Source organism: Pygocentrus nattereri, chromosome 6 (genome assembly GCF_015220715.1).
Source record: "Pygocentrus nattereri isolate fPygNat1 chromosome 6, fPygNat1.pri, whole genome shotgun sequence".
Lineage (NCBI taxonomy): Eukaryota > Metazoa > Chordata > Actinopteri > Characiformes > Serrasalmidae > Pygocentrus > Pygocentrus nattereri.
In genome coordinates this window covers 7,212,005-7,233,071 of record NC_051216.1, presented here as the reverse complement: position 1 = coordinate 7,233,071, position 21,067 = coordinate 7,212,005, and the positions used below count along the sequence as shown (strand labels likewise).

The 21,067-nt window shown below is 38.4% G+C and overlaps 1 protein-coding gene across 1 annotated transcript in view; it reads left to right on the top strand.

Moving 5' to 3' along the window:
• Window positions 1–21,067, top strand: part of itga4 (integrin alpha 4) — a 74,912-nt gene that overhangs the window by 42,724 nt on the left and 11,121 nt on the right. The window contains exons 15-20 of the mRNA XM_017710597.2: window positions 4,125–4,279; window positions 12,692–12,844; window positions 16,145–16,221; window positions 20,181–20,331; window positions 20,575–20,673; window positions 20,757–20,833. Of these exons, the coding sequence (XP_017566086.1) occupies window positions 4,125–4,279; window positions 12,692–12,844; window positions 16,145–16,221; window positions 20,181–20,331; window positions 20,575–20,673; window positions 20,757–20,833 (712 nt within the window). The remainder of the gene's footprint in view (window positions 1–4,124; window positions 4,280–12,691; window positions 12,845–16,144; window positions 16,222–20,180; window positions 20,332–20,574; window positions 20,674–20,756; window positions 20,834–21,067) is intronic.

The window sequence follows — 21,067 nt, the reverse complement described above, 5'->3', positions numbered from 1 at the left end:
AGCAGAAGAACATACGAGTTGAAACTGGTTCACTTATATGAGCTTTTAAGACGTAACTACTATGAATTTTTCACTATCTACTTTAAGAATTCGTTATATACTATAAAAAAAATGAGTAGTGGTAGTAGTTCATGCATTTTCCACTGTTTCTGGGTGGTGGAGGGAAAGACAAAGAGCACACTGAGGATGTTACGTAATCAAAGCTTCTAAAGAAACTGCAATAAATAAAAAACGCAGTCCTACAGGATAAAGATTCATCACTACACATCACTCAGCCAAAAGCATGCAGTGCAAAATGCAGAACCACCTTTAACCACGTAGGCCGACTGTTTCATCATCTGAGTTTTTAATTGCTATTTTGCTGTATTTATATGTTCTGCCTTAATTACGTAATGGAATCCATGGTTACCTAAAGAATATTATTTGATTTATATTCTAGATCAATACATTTGAGTTTGCGCTTCTGACTTTTTTTGTGTGTGTCTGTTTCTCAGTTGCTCTGTTTTATTGAGCTTTGATTTGAGTAATACTTAATATTAATGTACAGTGTGCCTTTGTTTTAGCTTCTGATAGCTGTGACTGGGTTAAAATACAGCAGCTTAGCGTTCAGGTATGAACTCTATAAGCCAGAAGAGACACATTTCTCATACTGTGTATAAACAGGGATCTCCCTGTACAGGATATATCTTATCAGGGTTGCTCTGAGAGGACAGGGCAGCGCCCCAGACCCGCAGCCCCGGCGCCTTATCTCCCCTCTACATCCCTCCCTGAGCTGCAGCCGTTAGAATGACCCCCATGTGTCAAGGCCTGTTCTAGATAGACTGTGGCTCTGTGGGTAAACAAAGGGAAATGTAGATTATGCCACCAGGCTCGACTCGCGCTGATCTGAGAGAAGCCTGGTTTGGAAGTTTGAGCTTTCTGACTCTGCAAAAATTACATTGATTTTTATTTTTATTTTTTTTAACCATAGAATTTAAGAGTTCCGCAGTTACATAATCAATTCCACAATTACATAATCAATGATGTACTTCTTAAACTAATACATTTACATTCTGTAATTTTCCTGTTTGTTACAATGCCAGCAAATGGCAAAAAAACAGTAACATTTCATCGGATTCAAATCATAATAACATGTCTGTCTGCTTCTTTCAGTGAACTGCTAGTTAGAAATCAATATCAAATCACACCAAGCTTTGTTATTGCCAACAGTAATAACTGCTCAGCCTCTTGGACGCTGCATATGCAGAGAGTGCAAAGCTTTGTTTCTCGGGAAGATCGAGAAGCAGATATTGCTGTTTTTTTTTTACATTTCTGCATAATTCTATCATTGAGATGTAAACAAAGTCATTCTGAGTGGTTTGATGTGCCTTATTGTAGAGAAACTACTGACTCTTTACAGCTGTGATGATGCACCGTTAGAAATGAAGGTTCTGTGCAGTTACATTTTTTTGTTCGTCAAGGTACAAACAAAGTAAATGTTCCCCCAGAGGTACAGCAGTGGTTTTAAGGTCAAGTTGTGCACCTTAAATCAGTTTCTCCAGGTGAAAATTTTGCATTTGTACATTTTCATAACCAAATGTTTTAAAACAGAACAGTAGAATAAAAGCCTGGAGAAGAGGTAGACCTCAGAGAAGGTTTATGGATGTAGTGAAGGTGGACATGGAGATGGTTGGTGTGAGAGGAGGCAGTGGATAGGGCAAGATGGAGGCAGATGATCCACTGTGGCGACCTGTGGCTTTGGGCCTCATTCGCCAGCTGTTCTGAAATGTCTTCTTTAAAATCCACGTATGCAGTTTTTACGAAGATTCTGATGTTCACCAGCGTTTTCTTATTTGGGGTTTCTTCTCAGGTAGGAACAGAATCCAGACACACTCAAGAGCACAAGAGTGAACAGTTCTGTGATTTAAGAACACGTCATGAATCTGACGTAGACTTTTTCTTGGGACCTTTCTCAAGAACACATTTTAAGAACAAACATGAAGATATTGGTGAATGAGGCTCTTTGACGTTGGAGAACTGACATAATCATATTTGACCACGGACAATCATACCAGTCAGTCAGGCACTGTTTAACCTCTAAATAGCCTGGATCTGCTGGCAGGGTTAGGCTTCAATTCTCTCTCTCTCTTGTAACCTGAGAATAATTCAAGCAGTCTGCATTGTTTCTTATGTAGTTACTGTATAATAAGCCTTAAGCCTGAAAATTTAAGGGTTTAAACAAAACTACATGAGATGATGTAGAAAAGGATTGTTGGATTTTCTAAGCATCAGTATGAGCTAGAAGTTCTCAGTCCAGTCATTACAGTAGCCTAAGTCCTCATTAGATGAGTCCAGTCATTAGAGGAGCCAGGTGGCTGTTCTACAGTCATCGGCCATCTGGACCACGAGCGCCTTTGGAATTTTATTTAAGGAGAAAGCATCATACTTGTGCTTGTATCTCTGTCATTTCACTCTTGTGGGAACTACAACTTTAATTTACAAGTTCACACCAAGCTTAACAACTAAATAACTGCTTGAGGAGTGAAATATGAAACTCTAGTGGAGGAACAAACCGCGAGAACTTCTGCTTTGTGCTCAAGCCTCTTTTTCTGGTAAAGAACTGAGACATAGGTATGGTGAGTGCTAGAACTTTTGTACAGAAAAGTAGTGCCATGTGTAAAACTACTCTAAAAACTATGACTGCAATTATTTGTAATTCATTTTTTTAGGTTATGTGCTGCACTAAATGCAGTTAAACAGGACTGATTATGTTCTTTTTGTGATTAAAAATGCAGGGGAATTTTTTTAAGTACTGACAATATCCACAGTATATTGAGAAAAAAACATTGTCAGATATTATGGCATAGTTATCACAATAACAATAAATACGGTACACATGTACACACAAATAAGATTCTCAAAAATGATCATGTGCATTTTTATAACTCCATATATATTTGGATATTAATCTCTATGAATTTGATATGCCATGTATTTATAAAATTTGGGGGAAATAATGGACACAAAATTACACATCATATCAATGACCCAAATATATATATATTGTGTACCTGTGTAAAATGATCAAACTGTAAGTCGCTCTGAATAAGAGCGTCAGCCAAATGACATAAATGTAAATATATATATATGTGTGTGTGTGTGTGTGTGTGTGTGTGTGTGTGTGTGTGTGTGTGTGTGTGTGTGTGTGTGTGTGTGTGTGTGTGTGTGTGTGAAGTATTCCTTTTCTTTTATAGACTGCTATAAGTATATTGAATACTAATATACTGACATTTGGCACTTTTACACTTTTCAATAATATAAAACCTATAAAATATAAACATTTAGTACCAGATGAATGTTTAAGTCTACATAATATATTTTCTACAGCTTCATATGTTTCACATACAATGTAGGAAGCTGTAAAAAAGATAAACACATTTGTAGAAATATTGTCATAATGTAAATGTGTAAGAACTTTTTTTTTGGTTTCAGAAAACTTAAAATATCGAATAGACATTTAACATATTGAACATCTTAAAACACATTCTTATGTCTGTTTATAGTATTTGAATGTATTCTACTGAAGAAACTTGACAACAGTTGAGCCTTTATGACAACAAACAGTATATTTGAAATTTGTATTTAAAAGAAAAAAAAAAATTAATGTCAAATGTTGTCCAAAAATTACAAAACAAAGTAACTGATAATCCAAAAAATGGTTATATGAAATATCATATCTGAATCATACATGAAATATATGATATTTCATTAAAGGGGGTCAATTATAAACCCCTTAAATGGCCAGAGCCCACTGACCAGCCCAAAGTGTTGCTACACACTTCTATAATCTAAGAACAGCTCAGGTACTTCGCATTGTAGTCTGTGTAGTTACTGAATTACAAGGCTTAGCAAGTAAAAAGCCTGAGATTTAAAGGGATTTTAATATGATGGATTGAAAACTGGGTGATGATGTAGGAGCAACATTCTCCATGATGTGGGTACATTGCAGGACCACCCAGTAAGGAAGCGTGCTCTTCCCTAAAAACAGTTTTAGTTTTTAGCCTTTTAAGTAACATGTAGGCCTTTATTTATTTATCTTCTTCGTTATTTTTCCTCACTCTGGTCTTTCCATCTTTCCTACCCAGAGCTGAAGTATAACCTCACTGCTGACGTCCAACACAAGGAGACTTTCCCACCTCGCTTCTATTTCCATGGAAATGGGACGTCCAACGTTACGGCAGGTCGTGTGAAGGCCAAGCATGGAGAACTGACCTGCAGCCAGCATCAGGCCTTCATGAGGGTAAGAGAGCACTGCTTTAGATGCAGTTCTGGGGTAAAAGCTGTGTAAATTCAGTCACCAGCCACTTTGTTAGGACCCCTCCACCTTGGTGATGTACACATAGCCCATCTGCTGATGCACAAGTTGCATTCAGTCATCTAGCCCTTCATCTGTGGTCCTTCATCATTCGACCACAGAGCCTCTCTCAGCTTCATGTTTTTTAATATTATTCATATGTAATTGTGTTTACTGATGGAGATGAATATGCAGGGTGTGTCAAAGGTGTAGATAAGATGCTGTTAACAGATCTTCTCTAAGGCTTTAATGAACGAGTACTGGATCATGTGGTTATTGCATCATAGATGTTTTTTTTTCTCTCTATCCAAATCTTAACATTAGTTCATTCCAGACGAGGCTCTACACACCGTACAGCTGTGAACATGTTTATGCAGCTCTATTTTTAAAAAATCACATGCTACAAAAAGAGCTACATCAACTGGGTGTGTTCAGTGGAATCTTAAGATCAGCATAATCTACTTCACTAATATCTACTGGGAACTTCCTCCCATCAGCTGTACATGCAGTGGGTGATGGGTGTTGCCAAATGAGTTTCCAAGTGCTGAGTCGGGTTTTCACTGATCTGTTTTCTCCAGCGTGAGAGACTGGCACTCTGAGTGAGCGGTGTTGCTTAAGTTTCCTGATTCAGTCCTACCTGGAGTGACTTGTAAAAGTGCTCTGATTTGACTGTTCTGCAGTAATTCCAAACTCACAACCACATACAATTCCTGACTCACGTCCTGAATCATCTTCTGATTCAATTCTTTACTCAAGGTTTATTTATCTTCTGATTCAATTACTTGCTGAAAACCTGATTCATCTCCTGATTCAATTCCTGGCTCAAAAAACAATTTAATGTATTACTCAAGACCTGAATCATCTTCTGATTCAGTTTCTTACTAAAGTCCTGATTCATCCTCTGATTCAATTCCTTACTCGAGTCCTTGCTTATTATCTAATTCAACTCCTGACTCACGACCACATACAGTTCTTTACTCACGTCCTGATTCATCTTCTGATTCAATTCTTTACTCAAGGTTTATTTATCTTCTGATTCAATTACTTGCTGAAAACCTGATTCATCTCCTGATTCAGTTCCTTGCTCAAAAAACAATTTAATGTATTACTCAAGTCCTGAATCATCTTCTGATTCAGTTTCTTACTAAAGTCCTGATTCATCCTCTGATTCAATTCCTTACTCGAGTCTTGGTTTATTATCTAATTCAACTCCTGACTCACGACCACATACAGTTTTTTACTCACGTCCTGATTCATCTTCTGATTCAATTCTTTGCTTATGTCTTGATTCACTAAATTCTTTACTCACGTCCTGATTTATCTTCTGATTCAGTTCCTTGCTCAGAACCAAATTTATTCTATTGCTCAAGTCCTGAATTATCCTCTGATTCCATTTCTTACTCAAGTCCTCAATTATCTCCTGATTCAATTCATTGTTTATCTCCAGATTCAATTTCTTATTGAAAGTCTTGGTTCATCTTCTGACTCAATCCTCACTCGTCCATCTAATGATTCACTCCTTACACAAGTCCGGGTTCAACTTAAATCTCTTTCTCAAGTCCTAATTTATCTTCTGATTCCAATTTTCACTCCCTTCCAGATTCATTTTCTTCCTCAAGTCCTGACTTATATTCAGATTCGATTCCTTTCTCAAAACCAGATTTCATGTATTGCTCAAGTTCTGATTCATCTGGTTCAATTCCTTTTTCACATCCAGATTTAATTTCTCACTCAAGTCATGGTTGATATTCTGATTCAATTTCTGACTCATTCATCTAAAAATTCATCTCTTTACTCAAGTCCAGATTCAACTTCTCATTACATTTTTTTCTTATGCCCTAATTTATCTTCTGGTTCAAGTCTTTGCTCGTGTCCAGATTCAGTTTCTCACTCGTCTTAATTGATTATCTCACTCAATTCCTCACATCTCGATTCAATTCCTTAAAGTCCTGATTCATCTTCTTTTTGAATCATACACTGACCTCCTGAGTCAAGTTTTTGAACTAAACTCCCGATTCGCCTTCTGATTCAGTTTCTCCTCGATTTGATTTTGAATCTGCACTTTTTGCAGAATCTGTCTGTTTTAATGAGTTATGAGTGAGGAATATATAATAAATAAATGAGTGAGAAATAATTCATGAGAAATTACAGCGTGATTTTGTTATTGCCGTTATTGGCGTGTTGGATCAGGGAAAGTCTAGCTGTGCCTGATTTGAGTGTACAGTGAAAGGATGCTGCTGTAGTGAAAGAGAATAATGAAGGTGCCCTGTGAGAAGCTCGACTCTGAGAGACAGAGATGATAGATTGTGTATGTGAGTGTGTATCAGCATGTGTCTGTGTCTGTGTCTGTGTCTCTGTGTGTGTGTGTGTGTGTGTGTCTCTGTCTCTGTGTGTGTGTGTGTGTGTGTCTCTGTCTCTGTCTCTGTGTGTGTGTGTGTGTGTGTGTGTGTGTGTGTGTGTGTGTGTGTGTGAGTGGTCCAGGTGTTCTCTGAAGCCCCTCTGGACTCCTCTCCTGTTTCACTCTGTAATCAGGTGCGTCTGTTGCTGCTGTTTTACACAGTAATTAATGGAGGCCTGTGCGTGGCTGCTGTGGTGTTGGCGGCTGGTGGTGAAGGTGATGCGCATAAACAAGCGTGATTATCTGTCAGAGGGAGTCTGGGATGGCGAGGACGGCTGTACTGAGGTTTTAGAGCTTAATAAATGAGCAGTAAGCTCATGAGCTCATGAACTGCAGACCTTCAGTTCAGACTTTACAGTGGAGCTAACACTCATTTCACCGATATTAACATTTCATTTTTTGTATTTATAAATAATTTCTTATTCAAAATTATTCCTAGTTTCAATGCAGTTGTATTGGTGACTCTTATTTGGAAAAAAAGCTGGTCAAAAATCTGTATTTTTTAGCTTTATTAACATTTTTATTAACATTTTAACATATTGCTTTATTATTTTTTTGACAGTGACATTAACCAGGGAAAAGTCAAAACTGTACAACTATTGACGTTTAGTGTTTTTTTGTTTGTTTGTTTTTCTCAGTGTAGTTTTCATCAATATTATCCATAATTTAACTGCAATTGTATTTATACCTCTTCTTTAAAAGAAGCTGGACAAAAATGACCAATATTGAAATTGTATTATTGTTGGTAGTGGTAGTAGTATTGTCCATAATTTTACTGTGTGTGTGTGTGTGTGTGTGTGTGTGTGTGTGTGTGTGTGTGTATATATATATATATATATATATATATATATATATATATAATTTTTTTTTTTTGTGTGTCCATTATTTCCCCCAAATTTTATAAATGCATGACAAATCAAATTACTACTACTACTAATATACATTAATTTATTGCATTTTTATTAATGTTTTATTTTATATTGCGTATAGTTTTTACCATACTTGTATTAATAGATCTGATTTACAAAGCACTACCATTTTTTTCACCAAAACTGAGATTCATTCACTCTTTCATTCGATCTTTCATTCATTCGTTCATTCATTTGTTTGTTTGTTGATCTTTTTTTCTTTATTATCTTTATGTGTAGTTTAGAGTAGTTTAACTCTGCATTGGTAACTGAAAACGTCTGAGATTTGTTCACCAATGTTGACATTTAATTTGCTGTATTTTTTAGTTTTATTATTTTTTAATCAATACTGTCCATAGAAAATTGTAAAGTGCTTAAAGTCAGCTTAGGCTCTCACTCTCAGTCAACAGCCAGTCAGAGAAATCTGACCTCAGTTAGCTCTGATTAGACATCAGAGTTTGTCTAATTGCACTTAAAGCAGCTGTACTAACAGCCCAGCCTTCACCTTCAGCGTAGTTTTACGAGGTGAACAACAGCGTCTGATTTCAGATGGGTGAGGTTGCTCTTTAGACATCTTCTCTATGGCCTGCGCTCACTCTGTGAAGTGTTGATGGTGGTCTGATTTCAGACAAAGCTGATGAAGATGGTGTGTTAAAATTAGGATAGCGTGGTTTAGTTTGGAGTAAAAACACTTGTTCTGCCATGAAGTGATGTCGCTGACTAGCTTTGAGTTACACGCTCACTCCACACTGAGGCAGGGAGGGTGTGAAAAACACCCAGAACCAGCCGCTGTTTACAGCATGCAAACTCCGGTCTCCTCTGCTTCTGCTCTGACTGCATGACGAGGGTGTGGTCTCATTTCACATCCTCATATACTTTCAACTCCAAACCTGTACCCTCTCAGGACACGTTTTACAGTCCACATTAATTATTGTGGAGTGATTTTAATCCAGTATGAATCTGCAGTGTGTAGTTTTACAGTCTGACTGTAATAATTGTGGAGCGATTTTAATCCAGTATGAATCTGCAGTGTGTAGTTTTAGAGTCTGACTGTAATAATTGTGGAGAGATTTTAATCCAGTATGAATCTGCAGTGTGTGTAGTTTTACAGTCTGACTGTAATAATTGTGGAGTGATTTTAATCCAGTATGAATCTGCAGTGTGTGTAGTTTTACAGTCTGACTGTAATAATTGTGGAGAGATTTTAATCCAGTATGAATCTGCAGTGTGTGTAGTTTTACAGTCTGACTGTAATAATTGTGGAGTGATTTTAATCCAGTATGAATCTGCAGTGTGTTTAGTTTTACAGTCTGATGGTAATAATTGTGGAGTGATTTTAATCAAGTATGAATCTGCAGTGTGTGTAGTTTTACAGTCTGACTGTAATAATTGTGGAGTGATTTTAATCCAGTATGAATCTGCAGTGTGTAGTTTTACAGTCTGACTGTAATAATTGTGGAGTGATTTTAATCCAGTATGAATCTGCAGTGTGTGTAGTTTTACAGTCTGATGGTAATAATTGTGGAGTGATTTTAATCCAGTATGAATCTGCAGTGTGTGTAGTTAGTATGAATCTGCAGTGTTAGTTACAGTCTAATAATTGTGGAGTGATTTTAATCCAGTATGAATCTGCAGTGTGTAGTTTTACAGTCTGACTGTAATAATTGTGGAGCGATTTTAATCCAGTATGAATCTGCAGTGTGTAGTTTTACAGTCTGACTGTAATAATTGTGGAGTGATTTTATTCCAGTATGAATCTGCAGCGTGTAGTTTTACAGTCTGACTGTAATAATTGTGGAGTGATTTTAATCCAGTATGAATCTGCAGTGTGTGTAGTTTTACAGTCTGACTGTAATAATTGTGGAGAGATTTTAATCCAGTATGAATCTGCAGTGTGTGTAGTTTTACAGTCTGTCTGTAATAATTGTGGAGAGATTTTAATCCAGTATGAATCTGCAGAGTGTGTGGTTTTACAGTCTGATGGTAATAATTGTGGAGTGATTTTAATCCAGTATGAATCTGCAGTGTGTAGTTTTACAGTCTGACTGTAATAATTGTGGAGTGATTTTAATCCAGTATGAATCTGCAGTGTGTAGTTTTACAGTCTGACTGTAATAATTGTGGAGGGATTTTAATCCAGTATGAATCTGCAGTGTGTAGTTTTACAGTCTGACTGTAATAATTGTGGAGCGATTTTAATCCAGTATGAATCTGCAGTGTGTGTAGTTTTACAGTCTGACTGTAATAATTGTGGAGCGATTTTAATCCAGTATGAATCTGCAGTGTGTGTAGTTTTACAGTCTGACTGTAATAATTGTGGAGCGATTTTAATCCAGTATGAATCTGCAGTGTGTGTAGTTTTACAGTCTGACTGTAATAATTGTGGAGGGATTTTAATCCAGTATGAATCTGCAGTGTGTGTAGTTTTACAGTCTGACTGTAATAATTGTGGAGAGATTTTAATCCAGTATGAATCTGCAGTGTGTAGTTTTACAGGCTGACGGTAATAATTGTGGAGTGATTTTAATCCAGTATGAATCTGCAGTGTGTAGTTTTACAGTCTGACTGTAATAATTGTGGAGTGATTTTAATCCAGTATGAATCTGCAGCGTGTGTAGTTTTACAGTCTGACGGTAATAATTGTGGAGTGATTTTAATCCAGTATGAATCTGCAGTGTGTAGTTTTACAGGCTGACGGTAATAATTGTGGAGTGATTTTAATCCAGTATGAATCTGCAGTGTGTGTAGTTTTACAGTCTGACTGTAATAATTGTGGAGTGATTTTAATCCAGTATGAATCTGCAGTGTGTGTAGTTTTACAGTCTGACTGTAATAAATGTGGAGTGATTTTAATCAAGTATGAATCTGCATTGTGTGTAGTTTTACAGTCTGACTGTAATAAATGTGGAGTGATTTTAATCCAGTATGAATCTGCAGTGTGTAGTTTTACAGTCTGACGGTAATAATTGTGGAGCGATTTTAATCCAGTATGAATCTGCAGTGTGTGTAGTTTTACAGTCTGACTGTAATAAATGTGGAGTGATTTTAATCCAGTATGAATCTGCAGTGTGTAGTTTTACAGTCTGACTGTAATAATTGTGGAGTGATTTTAATCCAGTATGAATCTGCAGTGTGTGTAGTTTTACAGTCTGACTGTAATAAATGTGGAGTGATTTTAATCCAGTCATGAATTCTGCAGTGTGTGTAGTTTTACAGTCTGACTGTAATAAATGTGGAGTGATTTTATTCCAGTATGAATCTGCAGTGTGTAGTTTTACAGTCTGACTGTAATAATTGTGGAGTGATTTTAATCCAGTATGAATCTGCAGTGTGTGTAGTTTTACGGTCTGACTGTAATAATTGTGCAAAGTGTTTTGCTGTCTCCCGGCGACGCTGCTCACTTGTTTACAGTACAGTACTCTTTACAGTTTCGCACATATACGGACAATAATCTCTTGAGAATTATCAACAGTGCACAAAAAGAACTTTCCACTACAGCTGAAAACAACCCCACAGTCAAAACCAGCCCTGTGCGCACCGATGTTACTGCAGCCATACGTGCGACGTGATGTATCATTTCTGCCTGGGTGTGGGTCGGTTCTGGATTCGTATGTGTGCCTGTTTTGCACATGTGCTCAGCGCTTTCATCAGCCTCTCTGAGTAAAGGGCAGTGGGTCCCAGCTTTGCCTTTGGCTCTGGAGCTCCAGCTGAGTTCGGTGTGCGCCGCAGTGTGGTACAGCTGTTATGGCTGGAGTCCAGATGTTTCAGAGAGAGTATAGTGTTCGGGTCACACGTGCTGTCCACAGCCAAAGCCAGGCACACTAGGGGGACACTAGGGAGAAAAAAGCATCGTCCAGCTGAGACGGCCATCAGAGAGTCAGTCCACACTCGTCCCTCTCAGCCACCCCATTAGCATTCAGTACACACTCACTGGAGGGAAGGAAGGAATAAAGACAAGCTGAGGGAAAGGAATAAAAAGAGGAGGAGTAATGGAAACCAGAAAGAACCAAATGAACCCCATTTGAACTTTCAGTGTGTTTTTCTTCAGCTGTTATTTATGGAAACAGTTTAAAAATATGAAAATGAAGACACTTCACCTGTTAACTGTTAGAAGCCTCAGCTATTGCTGTCAGTAACAGAAATATGCTGTAATCCAATATGAATTATTTCAGAATCTAAACTTTCAACACCACGTGTTTTTATTAGAAAATAAGCTTTTTTATGATTTTGATGAGGGCGGCACGGTGGCATGGTGGGTGGCGCTGTCGCCTCACAGAAAGGAGGGCCTGGGTTCGATTCCCCGGCCGGGTGACTGGGGTCCTCTCTGTGTGGAGTTTGCATGTTCTCCCCGTGTCTGCGTGGGGTTCCTCCGGGTTCTCCGGTTTCCTCCCACAGTCCAAAAACATGCAGTCAGGCCAATTGGACGTGCTAAATTGGTGTGAGTGACTGTCTGTGTCTGTCTGTCTGCCCTGCGATGGGCTGGCGACCTGCCCAGGGTGTATCCTGCCTTCCGCCCGAAGACTGCTGGGATAGGCTCCAGCACCCCCCGTGACCCTGACGGAGAAGTGGGCACACCTGCCCGGAGCAGTGGGCAGCCCTATCCACTATGCCCAGGGAGCAGTTGGGGGTTAGGTGTCTTGCTCAAGGGCACTGCAGTCACATACTGTCTGCTCAGGGGGTCAAACCAGCGACCCTCCGGTCACAGGGATGGTTCCCTAACCTCCAGCCCACGACTGCGCCAGTAAACCTAGCTTTGCTGTCAGAGCACAAATTTGCGTCTTCATTTTCCTCATTTATTTATTTATGTATTTATTTATTAACATAATTTGTAAATGCCAGTGTCCCTTTACGCTGTGTGAAACCTTTGGGACAAATGGGGCAGTAGAGATGGCCCAAAAAGTGTTCCAGACGCTCGCACTAAAGCTTAAGAACGTTTTATTAATGTTCCCAATAAGGGCCGAGCAGACGGAGGGAATGGTAGACAGTAGAGGTGGAGTCTTACTTGCTCCGTTACACAGTTATTAAAATGTGATTTTCTCTCCCGTGTTTCAGAAAGATGTTCGCGATATCTTCACGTCCATCCATTTCAAGGTGCAGTACGAGCTCGGAGAGCACAGTGTGGTCCGGGGGGGCTCCAAGAGCTTCACCTCACTCAAACCCATCCTGCAGCAGAGAGAGGGACACACTAACCTCGTCAGCAACCAGGTACAACCACCAAGCGCCTTCAGCTCACTCAGACTGCAGCCACGTCACAGGCCTGATCGCGTCGCCCTGTCTTCCTGCTCTGATCTGAGCTTGATGTCTTGAGATTTCACACTCGTGTTTGTAAGTGACATGTTTTTGTGAGTCACGGGTGTAAACGCGTGTCTGAAGATGGAGATTATAATATTATTATATTGATTCTAATGATATTAAGCCTGGGCTACTTTTTGGCCAAAATTCAGACTTTTTTAAATGTAGATTCAAATATAAATGCAACATTCGCTTTGTATCAGGAAAGGAAACACAGAGTGTGTATATCATCAGTGCATCTGCGTATATTAGTGCTTCAATTAATACTTAGACTGATTTTCTATTACATTAAAATCCCATTTAAATATCTTATATGCCATTATATTATATATAGATACTTATATTTATAGTATTTATAGTCCTTCTGTTCCAATCCATCTTTTTCATTATAATAATAACAATTATAATACAACCCTTTAAATTCAAGCAGTTAAATTCATCTATTTATTTGTTTATATTCCACTACTGTGGTAATTTGTTCCTCACACTTCTGTATTCTGTATATTTCACACATAATCCAGAATATCAAAACAGTTGAAATGATTGAATCACAGTGAAATTCGCTCTGAATTGTTTTCTAAAAAAAAAAAAAAAAATCAATGAAATTTTAAATCATAATATCAGAGATTTATAACTATAGTGTGAACAGGTCCCACATGTGGACATTTACTAAAGCAATAATGTGACGTGCTGATCTGCAAATAGCTTAAACATAAAAACATTGCTGGTGAGACGGCCCTTCGGTTCTAGGTCAGGTTAAAGTCAGTGCTGACCTGTTGCCCACACTGGATGACCGTATGTGCTGTGAAATGTGATGGAGGAAAACAAAAAAAACCCTTTAATTCTAAGACTTTACTCAGTGCAGTCGCTATCAGAAATTGGTCTGGTCCAGCACATTATTTATTTATTTTATAGCACGGATATTTATTGTTTATTATTGTTTATACCGCTGGAATAGGCTCCAGCACCCCTCTCGACACTGAGAGAGAAGTGGCTTAGAAAGTATGTGTGTGTGTGTGTGTGTGTGTGTGTGTGTATGTGTGTGTGTGTGTGTGTGTGTGTGTGTGTGTGTGTGTGTGTGTGTTTATTGTTTATTGTTCTTGGGAGTAACTGGGAACTTAAGTACACCATTTCGTTCCACCTCATGTACCACGTGTGATGCGAATGACAATAAAGCCTTATCTACATAGACAAGTGGCTCAAATCTGCATTCATAAGGCATCATAAACATGGCTATGAATATTTATAAAAACGCATTACACATTATAGCCAGGCTTATTATGCATTCTGAATTGTTAACATAATGCATTATAAGCACTGTTCATAACAAATTATAAGAGCTCGTAAGTCGTATTAGTCCGCTCTAAGTAAAGTGAGGCGTGCTGGACTAAAGCCTCCTCCAGTGTTAGGAGTGAAGTATTTACTGAAGAATTTACTGAAACATTAAAACACACAATAAAGCCATCAGTGCAAAGTCAGTGTACACCACTGTTAATGTGCACCACCGTTAGCCTGGCACTAACTTAACACTGCACATCCAGTAGAACGGCAGCAGAAATCAGCATCACTGTACTGTAGTGTAGTGTAGTGTTACAGAGTGAAGGGTTCTAGCGCTTGACATTAGAACCAGTGAGGGAACAAAGTACAATGACAGCACTGTCTTGCCTCTCCCTCTCCAGGCCTTCACTTTACAGTGACTTTACACTAAAATATTGGAAATAAACTTTGTATTTGTCTTTACGCTTTCCAGTGTAACACGTTATTAATGCTACTTATAAGGCATTATATTAACAATTCATAATGAATAATAAACATGTAAAGTTCATGCTCTTTTAACTCCAGAATACAATGAACACAAGCAGAACAAGCTAGAGGATCAGAGGAGTCTCAATCAGCCAGCCTTCATTTAAGCTCAGGGAGCCAAACATTATACAAAACAGGTAAAATTCTGTAATAGCAAAAGTGTAGAAAAATGAAGGGATGTAAATCATGAGGATGTGGGACAAAATGGACAAAAATGGACAAAAACAGACATCGGAACAAGGAAAAATTATTAAGTAAAATATAGAATAATAAAAGATCAATATCGTTAAAAAAAATAAACAAGTGAATAAGAAAAAACTGATAAAAAACGAAAAACAAAAGTAATAGTGATAAAGTCATAAAAAGAGGAAAAAAACTAAGAAATGAATGTAAAATATAGAGGAATAAAATATGCCAAATCAAAAAATGATCAAATAGAATGAATAAGAAAAAATTAAGATGATAAGAAAATAATAAAACAAAGGTAATGGTGATAAAATAATAAACAAGAAAGACTAAAAACTAAAATGTAGCCTCCTAAACTCCTTGGAACCAGCGGTGGTCCCAAACCGAGCTTCGTCATTTTCTTCATAACGTTCATACTCCATAAGCTCCATTCAGAAGCTGGGCGTCGTGTGAGGCTGTAGCTCTTCTCTCCAGTCTAATAGACGGTGACGTCATTTTAAATCCTTATAATAAAAGAAGCTGAACTTTGTTTTTCTACTGAAAGTCGACCCGTTTTCCCCAAATCTGGGCTCTAAACTATAAACAGACGGCGTCTCTTCAGTGATCTGCTCTGGAAACATCACTTTTAGAAAACAACACAAAGAGCGGCGGAGATTTTTGGCTTTCAGCAGTAAATTGTGAGCATATAGTGATATGTGGAGATCATAAAACACATGTTCTGTTCATTTGAGGGAGATTTTAAAATAAATAAATAAATAAAATAAAATAATGTACATTTATTTAATGCAGTTACTGAATAATCTGCCTCATGATTTAGACATGTAAATTCAATGGACAAACCAAAATACACCCTGGAGAATAAGAGGTTAACTCAAATCAGTTCACACATTTGGCTCAATCAGAGTCTTTTGGGGACTTTTCAGTCACACTAACTTACATGAATGTGCTTAACAAGGGGCCTGTTGTCTATCGGACAATGTTGACGAACGCACAATCGGCTCTTCCGCCTTCACGTTGGATTGGTTTAGACACGCCACCCTCAGCTTGTTTCCCACCCTAATAAGTCTACGTTCCCAGCCCAAACTTTCTGGCGGCTGTGCTGAGACGTTCTCGTCGTCGTGAGATCACGTCGTGCCCTGCGAGGGTCTTCTCTCTCAGTATGGATGACAGGATGGGATGTTTTTCTTTAGACTGAACAATATTTGTTTTTCTCCGTCTTTGCAGACACAGTTTGCCAGATACTGCGTCTGGGAAAACTGCTCAACCAACCTTCAGATTTCCGCCCGTCTGGTCCTGCCGCAGTGAGTAGAGGCTTTTTTTTCCTTGCTCTGGCTGAAAGTGTCTGTCACCAGATCCCCCGTTACTCATTCTCACCTAAACATGCCCCTCAGAGTCTGATGATGCCTGCTCCCCACCCACAAAGCCGTAATCATGACGGATCTATGAGCTTTGTAGTCTGAAACGTGGAGGATCACAGACGCTTGTTGTGAAGGGAAAAAGTTACTTTGACCACTAACATCAGCTAAAAAGCTACCCTGACCTATTTTAGTGCTTTCTTTGCTTTTTATCCCTGTTATGGAAATGTAAATCATTTATTCAGTTGTTTTGAGTTTAAGCAAGTATCTTTGGCCTCGTCATTACAAGAAATAAGCTACATTTAGATAAAAAAAATCTAAAATCATCCAAGCGCTCGTTTGGGCCATAATAAGGTTATTTTCTTAGGTTATATTCATGAAAACCCAAATGAAAAAGCAGTTGTGTTGCATTTGCTAATATAATTTATATCATGCCCTGCAATGGACTGGTGACCTGTCCAGGGTGTATCCTGCCTTCCACCCAATGACTGCTGGGATAGGCTCCCCCTCTGGCCCAGAAGGACAAGCTTCTTAGAAGATGTGTGTGTGTGTGTGTGTGTGTGTGTGTGTGTGTGTGTGTGTGTGTGTGTGTGTGTGTGTGTGTGTGTGTGTATTCATATTGTCATAATTATGGGAAATCAAATTTCTTTCACCCTAAAATTCAAAAGCTTATACGCTTATATCTTTGATATTGTCGATTATCTATAGCTCCTTAAAATCAGTATCAGTATCGGTGACAATATGTTCTTATTCACTCAGTCCTAGTTATTTCACAGTCACAGTTCTTTAGTATTTTAGTCCTTATTGCAGTGAACATTCTGAATCCACCAGGCTACACTTTGCATTTAATAAACAAGAATTATTGTTCTTCCAGTTGAAATATCTCTCTTTTTTAAGCCTTTTATGACTATGAATACCCTGATAGCAAGAGGATAGTGGGCCACTGTTGGCCCGCCAGTAGCTGCTGGCGGTCCAGTGGAATTTTGCCCAGCATTTTCTGAGCGGCCCACCGGTGTTTCAGCAGAGCATTAGACTAAATTCCATTGATCGTCGCTTATTTTCCAACCACAGTCCAATTTACTGATTTTTCCTTCCTTGTTTTCTTTAGTTATACTCGACATTAGTTTAGTAAATCATTTAAATCCAGCTCAGAGTCTTTATATCAGGCCTAGTCATTGTTTTCTTCTCTCAGTGGTTTGTAATTTTTGCCTTAGTTTATTTTCCAAAGTAAAAGTCTCGTTTAAAATCTGAGGAGCCTAAAAACCAGTTTGACTTTGTATGCAGGACAGTAATCTAGGTGGTCCGAGAGTGGACCAACGGTGGCAAACAGTCAGCTGGGAGTGGACCGATATATGCTTGCTATCTGGGTGTCGATTATATAGATATATCAATTTTTGCCAAACAATCTGAAGTGAAACATTGAACCTTGAACGGCTGCTAACCCTAAACCTTCGCTTTCTCTGCAGTTCTACATGGTTAGAAATGGCTTTGCTATAATCACAAGCGATTTATTTCTTTTTTAGTACATACTTCATATCTAATTTGAATACACAATTAAATGAAGAAATACTTAGACGAGTGCTGATATCCATATATTTGAATAGCCACGCCCACTCTCTGAGCGCCGCACGCGGCCTCAGGGAATATCCGGCTGGGAAGCACTGTTTTCCGTCAGTCTTTTAAACTCACGCAGTCAGCCAGGATTTCACATCAGTCCTTTTGATTCAGAGCATTTCTCAGGCCTGCTTAATTGAGTCGTGTGCATTAGCATTTTGGATCATGTTTCCACACTCACACAAACTAATTTATGGACTCCGTTCGCTCTCCTCGGTGATAATGCATGATTTGATTATTCATAAGGCAGCAGTGTGTGTATGTGTGGTGATGGGGGAGTTGTCACCCACCCAGATGCGCACCTGGTGCCTAGTTTAGAGCAATATCAGGTCTGAACTGACTGCGGGCGCAGCCTGCAGCGTCTCTCCCCGTCTCCCAAATCACACTCTATAAACCTATTGCTCTCTTTCAAACCATTAAAAAGCAACAATGGCATGAAAATGAATGGCTGCTGAAAGGGAGAGCAAGTTTGTGTTCATTTGTTTTGCTCTGGTTTAGGTCCTGATTACAGAGAGAGCTGCAGTAGGCCTGGGTCCTAAATACGGTCCTCTTATTCAGATAACTGTGAAAACACAATGGGGTTCAAATGGTTTTGGGGTGGTCTGTCTGTTGTTTGACTTGCCCTACAGTTTCTATTGATTTTGAAACAGTTAAATTTAAACTGGAGCAAAAACAGTGATGGTGTGTGATTTGGTGCTGAAAGCTGTGCTATGTAAATCTTTGGGATTTGGTGACCCCTCTGGTGGAAATGTGTAATTGCACATATTCAAGAAGAACTGGATATGAGTGAATTATCTACTATTATTATCAGTATATCTGAATTCTGAATTTCCCAGAAAATTTGGTTACTATATATATATATGAATAACTTCTCCATAATAAAACGGGTATTAATTATTTGGTAACTACAACAAAGCTATGTTATACAGGGCCATAAGTAGAAGCAGCATTTTAGTGAGGTCCAAAACTGTGACCTACATCTCGGAGTGAATAAAATAACTGTTAAATATGAAATTTGAGGGTTACACCAACTGTTTCTCCTTTATTTTATTTTTATTTTTTTAACAAAATCATTGCTCCTTTTTCACCCATCCATAATTGTTATGCACCTTTTCCATGTTCAGTTGTTCCCCGTCCCCGTCCCCAAATATTCTGCCCCGATTTGCTTGGGTGGCCTGTGATACTGTGGCTGCGCCGCTGAATAGACTGAGATAGCGCTGTTTCTACGTTTAATCTCATGAATGGTGGAAAGTGGAAAAAACCCTTATGAAACTCCCGAGGTCTGGACCTCAATGTCCTCATAGCTAGTTATGGCCATGCTTGAATGACCCGCTGGCGTGTGCAAACTGTTATGACACACTCCTGTAATTTCAGAATGACTCGGTCAGTTTGCATTGAAGTCTGTGTAGTTGAGTTGCATCATTAGCACAGTGCAAACAAACGGGGGAAAAAAGCTTTAATAATAAAAATAAAAGAACTACACATGGATTTTTCAGACACTAGATGAAGTAAACAAATGCAAAAAATAAAACTCCTTAAATTACAGTCAGTCACTGCTGTTGGACCTCGTATCTCCACTTTTGTTGTTTTTTTAGTTTGATAAATTGAAAATGCCACATAATCTGATGTTGGCCTTTACATTGTGTGTAAATTTCATGAAGAACAGCCAAAATGACTTGGAAAAAATTCTGGTTCCATTGACTTACAGTAAAAACTAAAGTGTGTTTTTTCCTATATTGTTTTTATGTTTATTTGAATTATGAATATGACTTGATTCTAATGTATATTGTGATAAACTCACTGATGAGGTCAATTGTTAAAAATTTGCTTAGATGTCTAAAACTTTCACACAGTACTGTATGTGTGTGTGTATATATATATATATTTATATATATGTGTGTGTGTGTGTGTGTGTGTGTGTCTGTGTGTGTGTGTACATATGTGTATATATGTGTGTATGTGCAATTTATGTATATATATATATATATATATATATATATAGTACTTTGTGAAAGTTTTAGAGTTTTAGACATCTGAGCAAATTTTTATGATATAAAAATAACAAAAAACAAAAATATAATTTTTGTGATATATATATATATATATATATATATATATATATATATATATATATATATATATATATATATGTATGTATGTATATATGTGTGTGTGTGTGTGTGTGTGTGTGTGTGTGTGTGTGTGTGTGTACACACACTCATGTATATTATTATATCTGTATTTGATGACCAAAACCTTCCATATTAACAACAGTGCTTTTTTTGTTTCAGATCTTACAACAACGTGCCGTATTTTGCTCTTGGAAACGGGAAGACCATCATGCTGAATGCTACACTGGTCAACGCAGGAGACGACGCATTTCTGCCTAAACTGCACGTCCGATTCCCCAGCAGCCTGCACTTCATCAGAGTGCTGGACGCTGTGAGTGTGCTGACGTTTTCCCCCAAAAAACAATGTGTGTCATAAGGAAGCTACATTTTCTTATATTCTTTACACAGTTTGATGGCCTTTGCATCCTGTGAATCAGTTTTTGGACAGCTCTGCATTAGCCTGCCATACACAGAGTGTCGCTTCCAGAGAGCTTTAACTAAAACAGGCATTGCTTTGCTTTGTGTTGTGTAGTTTGTAACAGTGTAATATATTGCTGCTTTTATCTGATTTTAGGAGGAGAAATATGTAAGCTGTGAAATTGCTGAGGACAATAAAACAGCCATCGGTCTGGACTGCAGTGTGGGCAACTTGTACATCCCCTCCCTGTCCAAGGTAGCCGCCCGCGTCTCAGCCTCCAGCCCTGAATGCTTTCTTTTCTGAGTGCTTTGGTACTGATCTGCTGTTTTTTTATCCAGCTTAACATCAGCTTCCTAATGGACGTGAATCAGAACAGCAGCGCAGGCGATATTGGCATTAGCATCAATGCTACAAGGTAAGTACACAAGTGCACAACCCATCCTTACATCTGCCTCTGCATCGTGGACCCTGAATGTTTCCATTGCTTTGTTCGTTTTTGTGATGTAGGTGTGCAGTTTGCTAATTGGTAGGGTGTCACTGGTTGGCTTCCATTACTTAGCCGCGTAGCTCCAGTGTAGAACTAAAGAAGCAGACGTTAGACACCAAACTTGTCTTGGCTGATTAACTACAGCACTGAGTGAAAGTTTTA